At 43.9% G+C, this 16,080-nt stretch overlaps 1 protein-coding gene across 1 annotated transcript in view; it reads right to left on the bottom strand.

Moving 5' to 3' along the window:
* CACNA1S (calcium voltage-gated channel subunit alpha1 S) overlaps positions 1-16,080 on the bottom strand; it is a 451,977-nt gene that overhangs the window by 401,953 nt on the left and 33,944 nt on the right. The window contains exons 2-4 of the mRNA XM_075195636.1: positions 14,721-14,929; positions 13,768-13,873; positions 11,275-11,414 (exon numbers count right to left, since the gene is read on the bottom strand). Coding sequence (XP_075051737.1) covers positions 11,275-11,414; positions 13,768-13,873; positions 14,721-14,872 — 398 coding nt within the window. The 5' untranslated portion in view covers positions 14,873-14,929. The remainder of the gene's footprint in view (positions 1-11,274; positions 11,415-13,767; positions 13,874-14,720; positions 14,930-16,080) is intronic.

Raw genomic sequence — 16,080 nt, 5'->3', positions numbered from 1 at the left:
CAGAGCTTTATGAATGAAATCTTCCGAGATCTCTTGTACAACACCATAGTAGTTTATCTGGACGACATTCTTATTTTCTCTCCAGAAAGCAAGTTTCAAAGAGCCCAAGTCAAGCAGGTTCTTCAATGTCTTTGTGAGAACAAGTTGTATTGTAAGCTGGAAAAATGCACCTTTGAGGTTAACTTCATCCCCTTTCTGGGCTACATAATTTCTGGAACTGGTCTTCGCATGAATCCAGACACGGTGCAAGCCATTATCAAATTGGCCTCAACTTACCACCTTGAAAGCAATACAATATTTTCTATGTGTCTCCAATTATTATCGGAAGATTATTCAAGGCTACTCCCCTGTAGTAACGCCAATTACTGCCTTAACCCAAAAGGGTTCCAACCTGGCTAAGTGGTCTCTTTAAGCACAGTCAGCCTTCTAGCAATTGCAGCAAGCATATGTCTTGGCTCCTATCCTCTTGCAACCTGACATTAACAGCCCATTCTGTCGTTATCCGGTGACAGTTTATACAGATCATAAGAACTTGTTATACCTGAAGACTGCACAGTTTCTGAACCCCATCAGTCTCTTTGGGTGTTATTCTTTTCTCAGTTGACATTTATGTTAACTACCATCCAGGCTCCAAGAACTGCAGGCAGATGCCTTGTCATGGTCAATAGTTGAAGATGAGGACCCCAATCCTTAACAACCATGACCTAGCATCAATCCAATACACATAACAGCCAACAATCCTGAGCCAGTTCCTCCTCATGGGAAAACTTATGTGACAGTATTCCTACACAAGAAACTTCTCCACTGGGCTCACTGCTCTAACTTCGCAGGACACGCTGGCGTACGAAAGACACATGCATTGATGCTTCTCAAAAATGTTAAACTTTTCGTTGCAGCATGTTACAAGTGTGCCCAACATAAGAGTCCCAGGAAAGCTCTAGTAGGGTTACTACTACACCTGCCAACTCCTTCCTGTCTGTGGACCCATATATCCATAGATTTTATTACTGACCTGTTGAGCTCAAACAACTTTAATACCATTTGGGTAGTGGTTGAAAGGTTTTCAAAAATGGCTCACTTAATTCCATCTGCCCCCATACTTGCCCAATACTTCAGCAAAGTAATTTTTTTGCTTACATGGATGCCCAGAAGAAATTATGTCTGATCGAGGAGTTCAGAATGTAGCTAAATTCTGGCGTTCCATGTGTAAGTCCCTCCAAGTCACAATGAACTTCTCCTCTGCATACCGCCCACAGTCTAATGGTAAGACAGAAAGGGTCAGCCAGGATCTAGAGACTTTTATCAGGCTCTATGTATCGGTCCCAAGACGATTGGTTAACTCTTCTTCCCTCTGCAGAGTTTGCTCACAATTCTCACTATTAAGGCGAGCTCAGGGAGGACAGAAACCTCCCTGAGCTTAAATACCAGTAGTGGCCAATCAGAGCCTAGCTCTGATATCACATGGGCAGGCTCAATCCTGCCATATTAATCAGCCCACAGGCTTGTGGGCGCTTCTGCGCATGCGCCCGGCTGTTCCCAGCTGCCGGGACGCAGCGCCCCTGTAATTAGCGTCCGCCCGTTGTCCTGGCAACGGTCGGGTAAAGGCAAGAAGTGACGTCCCGGTTGCCATAGTGACGACCGGGACGCCTGCAGGAACTAGGTGAGAGTCTGCTAACAATACCCCCCTCCTTGAGGAGTGGTCAAGGAACCCCGACATCCAGGTTTCGTGGGGAACTTATTAAAAAAACTCTTTAATGAGCCTTTCAGCATGGAGACGCCTCTGTGGTATCCAACATCTCTCTTCTGGGCCGTAACCCTTACAGTGGACTAGGAATTGAACTTGGCCTTGAACCGTCCTAGAGTCGAGGATCCTTTCGATGATGTATTCCTGGTCTCCTGTCACTCACCGGAGTGTGAGTGCCTCCACTCTGGTACGTGGTTCTCCATCTTTCTCGCTCACACCTGTGTGGAACCGCGGCCGTCCGCCATCCTGTCGCACTGGGCATGCGCAGGTCCCTTTAATAACTACACCTGACCACTAATGTGATTGATGGATCAATCACCCCTCCCTACTTAAGGCACCTGCAGCCTTAGGTAGTTGCCTGATCTTGAAGTCTCACTCCCAGTGAACTTCTATAGGTGTGTGCAGTTTCCAAACTGCTTCCAGCTCTTCTCCTGTGTGCAGTTTCCAAACTGCTTCCAGCTCTACTCCTGTGTGTAGTTCCCAAACTGCTTCCAGCTCTACTCCTGTGTGCAGTTTCCAAACTGCTTCCAGCTCTACTCCTGTGTGCAGTTTCCAAACTGCTTCCAGCTCAACTCCTGTGTGCAGCTTCCAAACTGCTTCCAGCTCTACTCATGTGTACAGTTTCCAAACTGCTTCCAGCTCTACTCGTGCTACAGCTTCCACGCTGCTCCCTGCTCAACTCAGCGGCGGTTCCCATACCGCTACAACGCTTCACTTCTCAGCTGATTCCGGATCTACACAACTGGGTATGCTCTACTGACTATTGACTATTGACTATTGCTCGCATACCAGTTGTATCCATTGTTGTTTGCTGCACAGGGTACAAGTACCCATATAGACTGTGTTACTGCATTGCTTCATTTAGGACAAGCTTTCACTCAAGCTATGATATCTCCTCACGCTACTACTTAGCGTTATTGTGCATATCTGCTGTGACCAGCTTCTCCTCCCTGCAAGGCATCTACTCCATACAGACTATTCATTGTGCCTTCCATCTCTGCCTCACAAGACATTGCTGTACTCGCGCTGTTTCCATACAGCCACAGTTTGCCTTTCAACTTCACTCTCCTGCACCTGGACAAGTCCTCATTCCTTCTCACAGCAGTGGTACAACTTGCTGCACGCAGACCACTGACTTCCCTGCTACCTACCCGCACCTGGACAAGTCCTCCTATCACAGCGGTGGTACAACTTGCTATACGCAGACCACTGACTCTCCTATTACCTACCTACACCTGGACTAGACTCCTCACCATAGCGGTGGTACAACTTGCTGAACGCAGACCACCGACTACCCTGCTTCCTACCTGCACCAGTACTATTCTTCCCATCACTGCAGTGGTACAACTTGCTGTACGCAGACCACTGACTCCTCCTCTACCTACCATCACCTATCCACGTCCACTCCTCGTGTCTACATTATCTTCAGCCTCCAGTTTACTGCTCCAAGTCGCTGACTTTCCTCTAACCATAGCTGCAAGTCGCTCACTTCCTCAGACTATCTCTACTCTCCTGCTGTTGTGTCGCTCCAATCATTCACCTGCCTGCTTTGAGGCGCGTGCCATAACCCCGCCTCTCTAGCAGAGTTCCATCTGGTGAAACTCGGGTAAGCAACTCCTAGTGCCCGTGACAGTAAGATCAGGCCATGACAGACCCAGGATTGGAACCAACAGCTAAGGAGATGCTGCAGCATCTGATCACTCGGGTAGAACAACAGGATGTTCGGCAGCAACATCTGTTCCAGTGTTTCCAGACTCTGGCCACCCGAGGAGTTCCTCTACAAACTGTTTCAGCGACTGTTGAACCTCAAGCGCCTTCTCCTTTCCCAGTGCCATCCCAGGTGTCTACTGCTTCCACGCTACACCTGCCTAATCCCTCAAAATATGATGGAGATCCCAAGACGTGTAGAGGTTTTTTGAATCAGTGCTCTCTTCATTTCGAGCTTCAACCTCACCATTTTGCCACTCACCGTGCCAAGATTGCCTACCTCATTTCTCTGTTTTCCGGACAGGCTCTTGCGTGGGCCTCCCCTCTGTGGGAGAGAAATGACCCTCTATTGGAGGATAGTGCACTCTTCATTTCCACGTTCCGCAAAATTTTCGATGAACCTGGCCGCGTTGTCTCTGCGGCTTCCAGCATTCTCCGACTACGCCAAGGATCACACTCTGTGGCCCAGTACGTCATTCAGTTTTGGATACTCACCTCTGAACTACAGTGGAACACGGAGGCCCTGATAGCTGCCTTCTAGCAGGGTCTGACGGATAAGATCAAAGACGCACTGACCACACAAGAGTTACCCTCCTCTTTGGACGATCTAATTTCCCTATGTCATAGGGTAGACATGAGATACTGTGAGACGGAGTCTTAAATAACAAGCACCTCTAATGGGTTCACTCGCCCATCACCTCAAGTTCGTCATCTTCCCCCTCCAGTGGAACCCATGGAGGTAGGACGTTCTAAGTTAACATCTAGAGAGAGGGATCGATGAATACAAAATAGACTCTGCATCTATTGTGCTGACCCTACTCACAGCCTGAACTCATGTCCTAAGAAGTCGGGAAATGCCAGGCCCTAACCAGTTCTGGAGAGGTAAGGTTAGGGTCCCTGGACTCCTCTCCATCTTCTATGGATTCCAAAGTGTGTGCATTTGATGTTACCATCTTCTCAGCCACCAAATCTTTTATCTCTCAAGCACTTCTGGATTCCGGCGCTGCTGGCAACTTTATCTCCAGTGCTCTTGTTAACCAGTGGTCCCTACCAGTGGCCCCGTTAAAAACCGCCATAGCGGTCACCGCTATATACGACTCTCGCATCATTAATGGACTTATCACCCACTGTACGACTCCTTTGACCCTTCAAATTGGAGCCTTACACCGACAGAAAATCTCTTTGCTGGTCCTTCCTGCTACTACTAGTCCCATCGTTCTTGGCCTTCCATGGCTTCAGCTTTATTCACCACAAGTTGATTGGAGTACTCCCCAAGTCACATCCTGGGGCCTGGATTGTCATCATAGATGCCTAACCTGAGTGGTACCACTCAAAATCAACAGATCATCTATAACACCTGGTCCTCCGGGTCTTCCTCTACAGCGGTGGTACAACTTGCTATACGCAGATGTGAGAGATATACATTTTATGAACTTCTTAAAGTAATGCATTTTGTATAATTACTGCTGAAAGTAGGATGATCTGCAGGTCTGCAGATCATTCTCTATGACCTTTGCCTTACATTTCTTTTCTCTTCGTCAACATGTTTCTTCTCAAGAATGTGCACATCAAGCAGCTTCTGTACCAGGAACCCACAACCCCCACTTGAGGCCTACGTGACTGAGATACGAACATATGCTTTTCGTCATGCCCACAAACTGCTGACATGTACAAGCTGCCTTTACAAACCTTGTATTCCTTATCTCCCTTTCCTGTTTAACTATGTATAAATAAAGCTACTCTGACTTAGGGCTGGTCAGAACCAGATGGAGTTTCAGCCTAATATCTGAGCTTGTCTGTCTCTCTATCGATCGATACCCACAAGGTATAGCAGCCGGAGTTCAGGAGAAAGGACCCGTTTAGGTCATCTCTGACCCAGACCACTGACTCTCCTATTACCTACCTACACCTGGACCAGACTCCTCACCATAGCGGTGGTACAACTTGCTGAACGCAGACCACCGACTACCCTGCTTCCTACCTGCACCAGTACTATTCTTCCCATCACTGCAGTTGTACAACTTGCTGTACGCAGACCACTGACTCCTCCTCTACCTACCATCACCTATCCACGTCCACTCCTCGTGTCTACATTATCTTTAGCCTCCAGTTTACTGCTCCAAGTCGCTGACTTTCCTCTAACCATAGCTGCAAGTCGCTGACTTCCTCAGACTACCTCTACTCTCCTGATGTTGTGTCGCTCCAATCATTCACCTGCCTGCTTTGAGGTGCGTGCCATAACCCCGCCTCTCTAGCAGAGTTCCATCTGGTGAAACTCGGGTAAGCAACTCCTAGTGCCCGTGACATCTCCGTTCACAATCAAAGGCCAGGGCCTGTTAGAGGAAGGCTGACTGAATTTGCTGGGAGCCGCAGCTTTCTTTAGAAGAGAACAAAGGAATGTTGAGGGTATTTTTAAGGAAGGTGGTAGTCTCAGCCTAAACGCCACTGGATTTATCTTTTTCTCGATTGAAAATGGTCCAATGTATCGGGGCCCCAGCTTCCTGCAAGGTTGCCGTAACCTGATGTTGCGTGTGGACAACCAAACCCGATCCCCCACTTTCAATGAACATGGTGCACGATTGCGCTCAGCGAAAACCTTGGATTTTTGGGAGGCTAGACCTAATGCAGAGTGCACCTTTTTCCAGACACCCCTCAACCTGGCAGTAAAAGCAGGTGTTCCGGAATCCCCACAGGAAACAGCAGTAGAGAACGAGTTGGATTTCGGATGGAACCCGAAGTTGCAGAAGAACGGGGATGTGTGTGTAAAGTGGAATGGCAAGAATTATTATACGCGAATTCCGCCCATTGTAAGAGAGAGGACCAGTTATCATGGAATTTAGACACATACATGCGTAAGAACTGTTCCAAGGCCTGATTGGTTCTTTCTGTCTGACCATTCGACTGAGGGTGATATGCCGAAGACAGACTGATAGTGATCCCAATGGATTTACAAAACGATCTCCAAAAGTGCGCAATAAACTGGGATCCTCGGTCTGATACAATGTCTTCGGGAAGCCCATGGAGACGAAAGATATGTGTGAGAAACAAGGTGGCCAAGGTCCTGGCATCAGGTAATTTGGGTAAGGAAATAAAATGTGCCATTTTACTGAATCGGTCCACCACTACCCAAATGGTGTTATGACCTGTAGATACTGGCAGGTCAACAATAAAATCCATCGAAAGATGAGTCCAAGGCCTGGTTGGAGCAGGTAAGGGTAACAGTAGACCAGAAGGACGATTTCTAGCAGATTTATTTCTGGCACATTCGGGACAGGCACGGACATAAGTCTCCACGTCATCCGATAAGGTAGGCCACCAAAGCCAGCGAGAAAGAATTTCGATAGTCCTACGAATTCCTAGATGACCAGCAGAGCGGTTATTGTGACCTTCTATGAGAACCGATTTCCTAAGGTGCACCGGAACAAATAATTTGTTGGCAGGTGTCTGCACCGGAGCAATTTTCTGGAAGTGACGGATAGTGGCTCCTAAATCCTGGGTGAGTCCGAGATGAATCGTGGTTGAAGGAACAATAGGCAACGGATCAGGTGACTGAGGGTGATGGGCCAAAAAACTTCGGGACAACGAATCGGCTTTAGAATTTTTGGAACCTGGACGAAATGTGAGGATGAACCTAAATCTGGTGAAGAATAGGGCCCAGCGAGCCTGCCTGGGATTCAGAGTTTTTGCGGTCTGAATATATTGGAGGTTTTTATGGTCTGTGAAGATGGTAATGGTATGTGCAGCTCCCTCCAACCAATGTCGCCATTCCTCCAATGCCAACTTAATGGCCAATAATTCACGGTTTCCAACGTCATAATTACATTCCGCAGGCAGAAACTTTCTCGAGAAAAATGCACAAGGATGTAACTTTTTACTCTGTGGGTCTTTCTGAGAGAGAATGGCACCAGCACCGACATCCGAAGCGTCCACCTCCACAATAAACGGAAGTCCTGGGTCAGGGTGTCTAAGGACTGGAGCGGAAATGAAGGCAGCTTTGAGAGCTGAGAAACTTGCCAGTGCTTCTGCGGACCAGTCCGCTGGGTTAGCTCCTTTTCGAGTGAGGGCAGTGATAGGAGCCACTAACGAGGAGAATGAGCCAATAAACCTTCGGTAATAATTGGCGAAGCCAAGGAATCTTTGGATCGCCTTAAAGTTAGTAGGTAGGACCCAATCTTGAATTGCCTGCACATTGGCGGGATCCATAGCTAATCCTGATGAGGAGATGATATAACCCAGGAATGCCACTGTGGACACCTCAAATTCGCATTTCTCCCGTTTTGCGTACAGATGATTTTCTCGTAATCTCAATAAAACCTGGCGGACGTGCTGACAATGCTGAGATAAGGATTCGGAATAAATTAAGATGTCATCCAAATAAACAACAACTGTTTTTCCCAAGAACTCACGTAATACATCGTTAATCAGGTCCTGAAAGACTGCCGGAGCGTTGCACAAACCGAATGGCATTACGAGATATTCGTAATGTCCCGAGTGGGTATTAAAGGCAGTCTTCCACTCATCCCCTTTCTTGATTCGGATAAGATTGTAGGCCCCTCGGAGGTCAATCTTAGAGAATACAGTAGCTGTTTTTAATTGATCGAACAGAACAGAGATCAAGGGTAACGGATACATGTTCTTAATCGTGATGCTATTTAGTCCACGGAAATCGATGCACGGCCTCAGGCTGCCATCTTTTTTAGAAACGAAAAAACAACCTGCGCCTACCGGAGACTTAGAAGGGCGGATGAACCCTTTCTCCAGGTTTTCCTTTACGTATAATTCCATGGCCTGTGTTTCAGGAAGGGATAGTGAATATAAACACCCTTTGGGCAACTTAGAACCGGGTACCAATTCAATTGCGCAGTCGTATTCCCGGTGTGGTGGAAGTGAATCAGCTTTCTTCTTGCAAAAGACATCACTGAAGTCCTGGTAGGGTACCAGCAATAATTCTGGACTAGGCTGTATAATTCTAAGAGGCAGGGTCAAGCAGGACATAGAGCACCCGGGACTCCAACGGACAATGTCCCCTGTTTTCCAATCAATAAGGGGTTATGACTGCGAAGCCATGGATACCCCAATATCAAAGGAGCAGAGGGACAAGAGATAAGATAGAAGGAGAGCTTCTCCGTATGGAGGACTCCTACAGACAACTGAACCATTGGAGTCCTGGCGAGAATTCTTCCCCCAGGCAAGGGGTTACCATCCAAACCACATGTGGTGATGCTTGATCCTAACCTGATATGTGGAATATCAAGTGTCTGAGCCAAATGTATATCCAGAAAATTACCAGCCGCACCACTGTCAAGAAAAGCTTTCAGGTCCATGGATCTCTCACGGAAAGTTAGACGTCCAGGGACTAATAAAGAATTGTCTGAAGAGGTAATCTGAAGACCCAAGCGCACCTCTTCACCTGCACTTAGGCTTTAGAGTTTCCCGGCTTGCTGGGACATGAACGAACTAAGTGGCCTGGTTGAACACAATACATACACAAGCCTAGTGAGCGTCTTCTGGAGCGTTCCTCCGGAGGCAAACGATAAGCGCCCAACTGCATGAGTTCAGAGGAATCGGGCAAAGTGTTATCAAGTTTAGCGAAAACGTCCATAGGAGCAGAGGACTCCCGTTCGGCCTTTCTCTCTCTGATCCGGCGATCAATTTTTATAACTAGTTGCATTAAATTCTCCAAAGTGTCGGATATCGGATACTGGACCAAATAATCCTTTATCTGCTCAGTGAGTCCTAAGCGAAATTGACTTCGCAATGCTGGATCGTTCCAGGCGCTCTCAGTGGATTATCGTCGAAATTCCGCACAATACTCTTCCGCTGAGCGACGTCCTTGCCTCAGCGTACGGAGATGAGACTCAGCTGAGGCTACCCTATCCGGGTCATCATACAATAGCCCCAGAGCTTGAAAAAAGGCATCCACTGACTGTAAGGCTGGACTTGTGGAAGGCAAGGAGAAGGCCCAAGACTGAGGGTCGCCCTGGAGTAAAGAGATGATGATCCCTACCCTCTGTTGTTCGGAACCAGAGCAACGTGGTTTCAGACGAAAGTACAACTTGCGGCTCTCTTTAAAATTACGGAAGGCTGGCCTACTTCCAGAGAATTGGTCAGGCAAATTCATCTTAGGCTCCGGTGTGTCACCAGCGGGAACCTGCTGGAGCTGACGGTCTCTGGATGCCCCTTCTTGGACTGCCAGGCGCTGGGATAAACTCTGCACCACTTGGGAAACCGCCTGTATCTGGTTGGCCAGAATCTGGACTGGGGACAGATTCAACTCCTCTCTGTCCATGGCCGTATGATACCAATCTTCCTTGGCCGGTTATAATGTTAGGAACTCCCAAGTCAGTACAGTGAAACTCGGGAACTACTCTGAAGGCCAGGTGTTCGCTGAAGCCCCTAGTGGTGGGGACAGACTGGGCTTCGGGCCGACCGAGGGTAGAGTAACGTATACTGACTTAAAGGAGTTCCCAGAAGTGGAGTGATTGGTGGATTGTAGTATAAGAAGAATCCTAGTTCAAAAGGTCACAGGCACAGATGCAATATCCAAGGGCAAGCGAAGGGTCAAACTCACAGGCAGAGAAGCAAAATCCGAATTCCAGGCAAAAGGTCAAGGTCAGAAGAGAAGGGTCACAGGTCCAAATAACAAGCAGGTGTCAAAACACGGGTAGTCAAATCCAAGGTAGCAGGAACCAAAATGGATAGCACAAACAGGCAGCAGGACTGAGGACAGAACGCTATAACCGGCAGTGAGGCTGCAGACCTCACTGCCTTAAATACCAGTAGTGGCCAATCAGAGCCTAGCTCTGAAATCACATGGGCAGGCTCAATCCTGCCATATTAATCAGCCCACAGGCTTGTGGGCGCTTCTGCACATGCGCCCGGCTGTTCCCAGCTGCCGGGACGCAGCGCCCCTGTAATTAGCGTCCAGCCGTTGTCCTGGCAACGGTCGGGTAAAGGCAGGAAGTGACGTCCCGGTTGCCATAGTGACGACTGGGACGCCTGCAATAACTAGGTGAGAGTCGTGGCGGTGCCCGCGGCCGTCGCGACTGCTAACATTTACTTCTTATTTTTCTATGAAAAAAAGAGATAGTTTTTTGGTGTTGACTTGTGCATGGCTTTCGTTAACACTGCTCTCTCATTGGGCAACATAATATATTTAAGAATCTACTGTGACTAATGATTCGTCCAGTCTGCTCTATCACACAGCATTCATTATCATGTGCTGTAACAGGGTTAATAGAGCAGTTAGAATATACTTTAATAAGCTTTGTGTAGAGCTTCTTTCAATGTAAAAAAAAAAAAAGCAAAAAACAAAAAAGGAATGTTTGTCTCACTTGAAATCAATTAGCCATAACTAATAATAATAATAATAATGATAATAATAACAATAATAATTCCTAATTTTCTCCTAATAGGACTTAAAGTACTTTGCATTGTTGCAGAAGGAGAAGCAGCCATCTTGGGAATGCTCAGCTGCTATTCTATGGAACCATTCACATCAGTCAATACATACAAGAGTAGATGGTGAAAATAAAAACATGAAATCAGAACTCAATACTTATATAAATATTGATTACATGAGATTATAAAACATTACAAAAAATGATGAAGAATAAACAAGATTTGCAAGAGTAAACTATACATATATATGCTTTGTTGCAAAGCGTTTCTATGTTTTCTTGTAAAGACAAGTATGTTTTATGTTTTCATGATAATTTGACTGTTCTTATATGGCTATGGTTGTTATTACAGTTTATGTCCATACACTGAAGCATCTATTAGTAGGCTTCTTTAAACACTGTGTATAGTTCATATATCCTTACCCTACAGACACGATGGTGAAGTCAAGGATATTCCAGCCATTGCGGAGATAAGCATCCGTATGCAAAATGAATCCATAGGCTACAATCTTCAAAGATGCTTCAATTGTGAAAATAAATAGGAAGATATACTCAATCTTCTCCTATAAATGAAAACAGACAATAGAAGGTCAATGTTGTTGCAAGCTCAAGTTTATTCTTGACCTAAATATTTAGCTAAACTCCATCTAATTTTAAAGGTGTTCTCCATGTTTGTTTTTTCTCCTTATGAAACCTACTTGTTCATTTTATAAAGGTAACCCTTCAGTCATAGTTATTGGGGGGGCAAAAATCACCACAGTTACCTTCTGTGTACCAATCTGACCCAGAAAAAGATGAGGGAGTAAATAACATTTAGCCTTTTAGTTTTAAGGTGTTCTTTTAATTGTAGACTCTGTTATGTAAGTATTGTTAGTTTCCTTTAATAAACATGGTCCAGTGCTGATCGCTCTTTCCTGGCTATAAGTTATAGAATTTGACAAAGGTCCCCGATTTCAAAATCCCTGTAGTCACTTGTCACCTGTATATGAACATAATGGACGTGATTCCTCTTCAAATGCAACCTGCATGCAAGTTGCGCATTTAAAATGACCACGGAACTTGAGAGTATGTGCGCCTATATTCAATTACAAGTGGATTTCTAGGTACATTTTCATTTGAATCTGGCTATAAATACGCTTTGTCTAAACAGTACTTGTCATATAACAGACAGAACAGACTGCAGGATATGCACATGCCTATGTGCAATATAAAATCCCACCAGAATGCAAGCACAAAAAACTTTTATAACAGAAATTGCAAATTCATAATACTATAAATCATTAAAAAATAATAATTTAAAAGAAAACATTTTTTTTTTTTTCATTAAATACATAGATCACAATGTTCTTAATACGTAATGTACATACAGTCCGTTTTTATAGTTTCTCTTCCTTCCATGCACATGTTCTATGCTATATAGTGCAACTGACACGTGTAGTATAATATAAAGAAGATGCCTTGACAGTCATCACTATTAGTCGGCACTTACACATGCCCTGTAGCTGGTGTAAATGATACGGCTAAAAATAAAAATACGTACAAGATGCCCAGACCTTGAATCGGTAGCATCTGCGATGGCACGCCCTTAGCACACCCTTACTGTACATTGCGTATGCGCCCTTTAAGTCCTAGGCAGTAGTAAGTGTTCCTTGCGCTCAGACATGAATTGCATTGCAATTGCATTCATTGGCGTAAAGTCCATTTCTGAGCATGCACAGAGCAATTTCACACAAGATACAGCTTGCAAAGAGACATACATTTTTAGATGAATCAGGCCCAATGTGTTTTACAATGACAATATTATATTTATAATGTGATTTTACAGTATAGCACATTATAAACATTTATTATAAGTGACAGGAAACCTGTGAGGAAGCCATGAGCTCTTTCAAAGGCTGTAAATTTAACATCTTACAGCCAGGGTTTGAGAGAAAGTGATGAGCAGTAGTGGTTAGTTCTGGACTGCGATTATTAGGTAAGTCATACTTGCCAACTCTCCCGGAATGTCCGGGAGACTCCCGCATTTTGCGAGAGTCTCCCGGACTCCCGGGCGAGTGTGGCAATCTCCCGAATTCTGCCCACTTCACTAGGAAGTGCCCACTTCCTAGTGAAGTGGGCAGAATTAGATCCCAAACGCCGCGATTCCCGATGAATCGCGGCGTTTAGCCCCGCCCCCCGCTGTCAAATGACGCAATTTGCGTCATGACGTCACAGGGGGCGGGGCCGAAATGACGCGATTTTGGCCGCCCCGCCCCCTCACGCCCCCCTCCACTGGCTGGCTCCCGGAAGAGAGCTGAAGAAAGTAGGTAAGTATGAGGTAAGTGTTGTCACTAACTTTTAATACACTCTACAATGAACATGGCAGAAAGTGGAGACCCCTTTAAGGGTACAGGGCAATTCATTACCTCATCTTTCCTTGGATCTGATAAATACCAAAAGGGTAATTTTGGAGATTACTTACTACTAGCTATGACTGAAAGGTCACCTAACTTCTGAACATCAATATGGACAGGATCATAATTAGATAAGATGCTGCCGTGCTGTATATGTATACAATTTCAGTGTATGGATCCAGTTTACAGTTCCGTTGAAAAAATAAACTGTCAGAGCAAATGTTTATTCCTGTAAACTGCTTTGTTGTCACTATGCAGTGTTGCTGTACATCAGCTACATATCAGATTTGTAACATAGAAGCTCATGGCAGTTGTTGGGATCATAATAGGTTGAATGTATATCATTAATTATTTATGAATACTTAAGTATATAATTTACTATATTATTGCATCTTTGCACCCTATTTACTTATCAAAAAGTGAATCCTCAGAATAATTTACTTTCACATATGATCCTGCATATGTTGATTTATTTATACATCATTGATAGACACAACAAAAGAAGAGGCTGATAAATCATTACCAAGACAGCATTGGTGGAGTTGGTGTCATCCTCTGGCATGGGCAAGTAGATTGCTAGTGCCACACAATTTGCAAAAATGGTGAGGAGGATTATTATCTCAAATGGTCTGGCATCCAGCAGTCAAAGGAAATAAGTTGTTTAACACGTAAATATAAATTAATTTAGCTAACTAAATACATTGACAATACTATTAGCTATTACAGTATATATAAAGAGTTTACACACCCTTATTAAAAATAGCAGGTGTTTGTGATGTAGAGCCTGAACTCAACCACCCTTAAAATGATCTTGCAACACACAAAATTCGAGTGAAAACCAAACAGACATTTTTTAGGAAAAAGAAAAAGTGAAAATTAAAAAAAAAAACAATACCTTGGTTGCATAATTCATAATTGTGCATACTCCTAAACTAATACTTTGTGGAAGCACCTTTCACTTTTATTATAACAGTTTGTCACCTTTGCACCCCTAGGGGTAAATTTGTCAAGCTTCAAGATTCCGGCAGATTTGAAAAGTGCAGATGTTGCCTATAGTAACCAATCAGATTCTAGTTATCATTTATTTAGTACATTCTACAAAATGATAGCTAGAATCTAATTGGTTGCTATAGGCAACGTCTCCACTTTTCAAGCCCGCAGCTTAATAAGTTTCCCCCCTATACAATTCTATCTCACCCTTTCCTGCAGAAAAGTTCAAGGTCCTTGAAACTGTGAAGGTATTTCCTGTGCACAGTTATTTTAAGGTAATTCCACATGATTTCAATGGGATTGAGGTAATATAGGTATGTCTGTAAATATATTTACATAGTCTACATCTAATACAAAGTAAAAGGCAATTAAATCAGCTTGTGTCTGTGAAAAACATGGACAAAGTGTTGTATGCAATAAGAACATATTAAAATTAAATACTTAATGTTTTAAAATGGATCAATATTTTGACTTGAGATAGGATACTTCCATTCCACAATGTTTATGCAACTTTTCCTGAATGGGTTTTGAAGGCCAAGGCAGAATAGTGAGCGAGGGGGGCGAGGGGATGGTGGCACTAATGGTTTCCTCTTTTTCTTCTGTGCTCCTTCCTCGACTGTTGCTTCCCTTGGATCCATCTTTTCTATGACACCTTACAGCACTGCTTCCGTTTCCGTTCCGTTTACAGCAATATCCTAGTACGTACACAAAAAATAATTTACTTTATTAAGTTATAAAGACGTACAGATCCGTAAAGATAAGGTGTGTGCATTTTCATTTATTTTGTACGATAGCAACAATGGAACAAAAACAAACAAAATGGTAATTCATGCTATTAATTTTAATTGTGTATATTGTCATGCCATGTTTCTTCATAATATACCTTTTCAAACAGATTCCTGTGATTTTAACAAATGCAATACAGAAATACCAATGATCAAGAATACTCTTTCCGGACCATTATTACATTTCTGATGCAAGCTCACATGTCTGAATAAATAGAAAATTAAACCAACTCTGAAAATTATGAGAAAATTGCAGTAAGTATGTAATTACATACATTCATTATTTGAAAGCGATCATAATTACAGTGTTATACTCAATTTATGCATACAAGTTTGTGAAATTTCCACCAGAACTGTCAGTCTGAAATCAATTTTAGTTAAGTGTGTTCAGGGATTATTGTTAACATTGCCCTTTATTCTATGCCAAATTTTTTATTGCAGTGGGTTTTTTGAGATAAATCATGGATGTAAAAGAGGTAACAAAATAAATACCTATATCAGCGCTTACACTACCAGATTAAAAAAACAGTATACAATAAATGTCAAATTTAGCAGCTCATTCTTTCCAATCTCCCACAACACAATGTGGTGAATTCTAAAGACAAATAAAGTGAAGGAAAAGGACACTCAAAGTGTAGTATTTTCAAATGCCATTAATTGTGATCAGAAACAATCAGCGTACATTTTATGTATAAAAGTTATGCTTATCTATCATTGACTTCTTTGAAGTGGATCTTTCTCAATGAAATCCAATGTAGCCAGAAGACAGTATTCTTACAAATGGGTAAAAGTATCAAAAGTATCTGTGAAGGATAGCCCTGAATCCAATAATGAACTCCTTTTACGCCCGGATGAAATGGAAGGATATTCCACGGATGCCAAACTTATCAGAGCATGCAACAATTAGCCAGCGAATCACCATAAAACTGTGAGGACAATCACAGTCTGTATAAATTCTGAGTTTCTGAGTGGAGAAGGCTGGCAACTTTTTGCCTTCGGAGTAAACTCAAATAAGTGTCCCAGGCTTCAATACGACGGTAACAGAAAAATGTGCATGACAA

The sequence above is a fragment of the Mixophyes fleayi genome, chromosome 2 (assembly GCF_038048845.1).
Source record: "Mixophyes fleayi isolate aMixFle1 chromosome 2, aMixFle1.hap1, whole genome shotgun sequence".
In the NCBI taxonomy this organism is placed as follows: Eukaryota; Metazoa; Chordata; class Amphibia; order Anura; family Limnodynastidae; genus Mixophyes; species Mixophyes fleayi.
The sequence above is the reverse complement of the archived record's forward strand: the minus strand, read 5'-3'. Positions and strand labels throughout refer to the sequence as shown.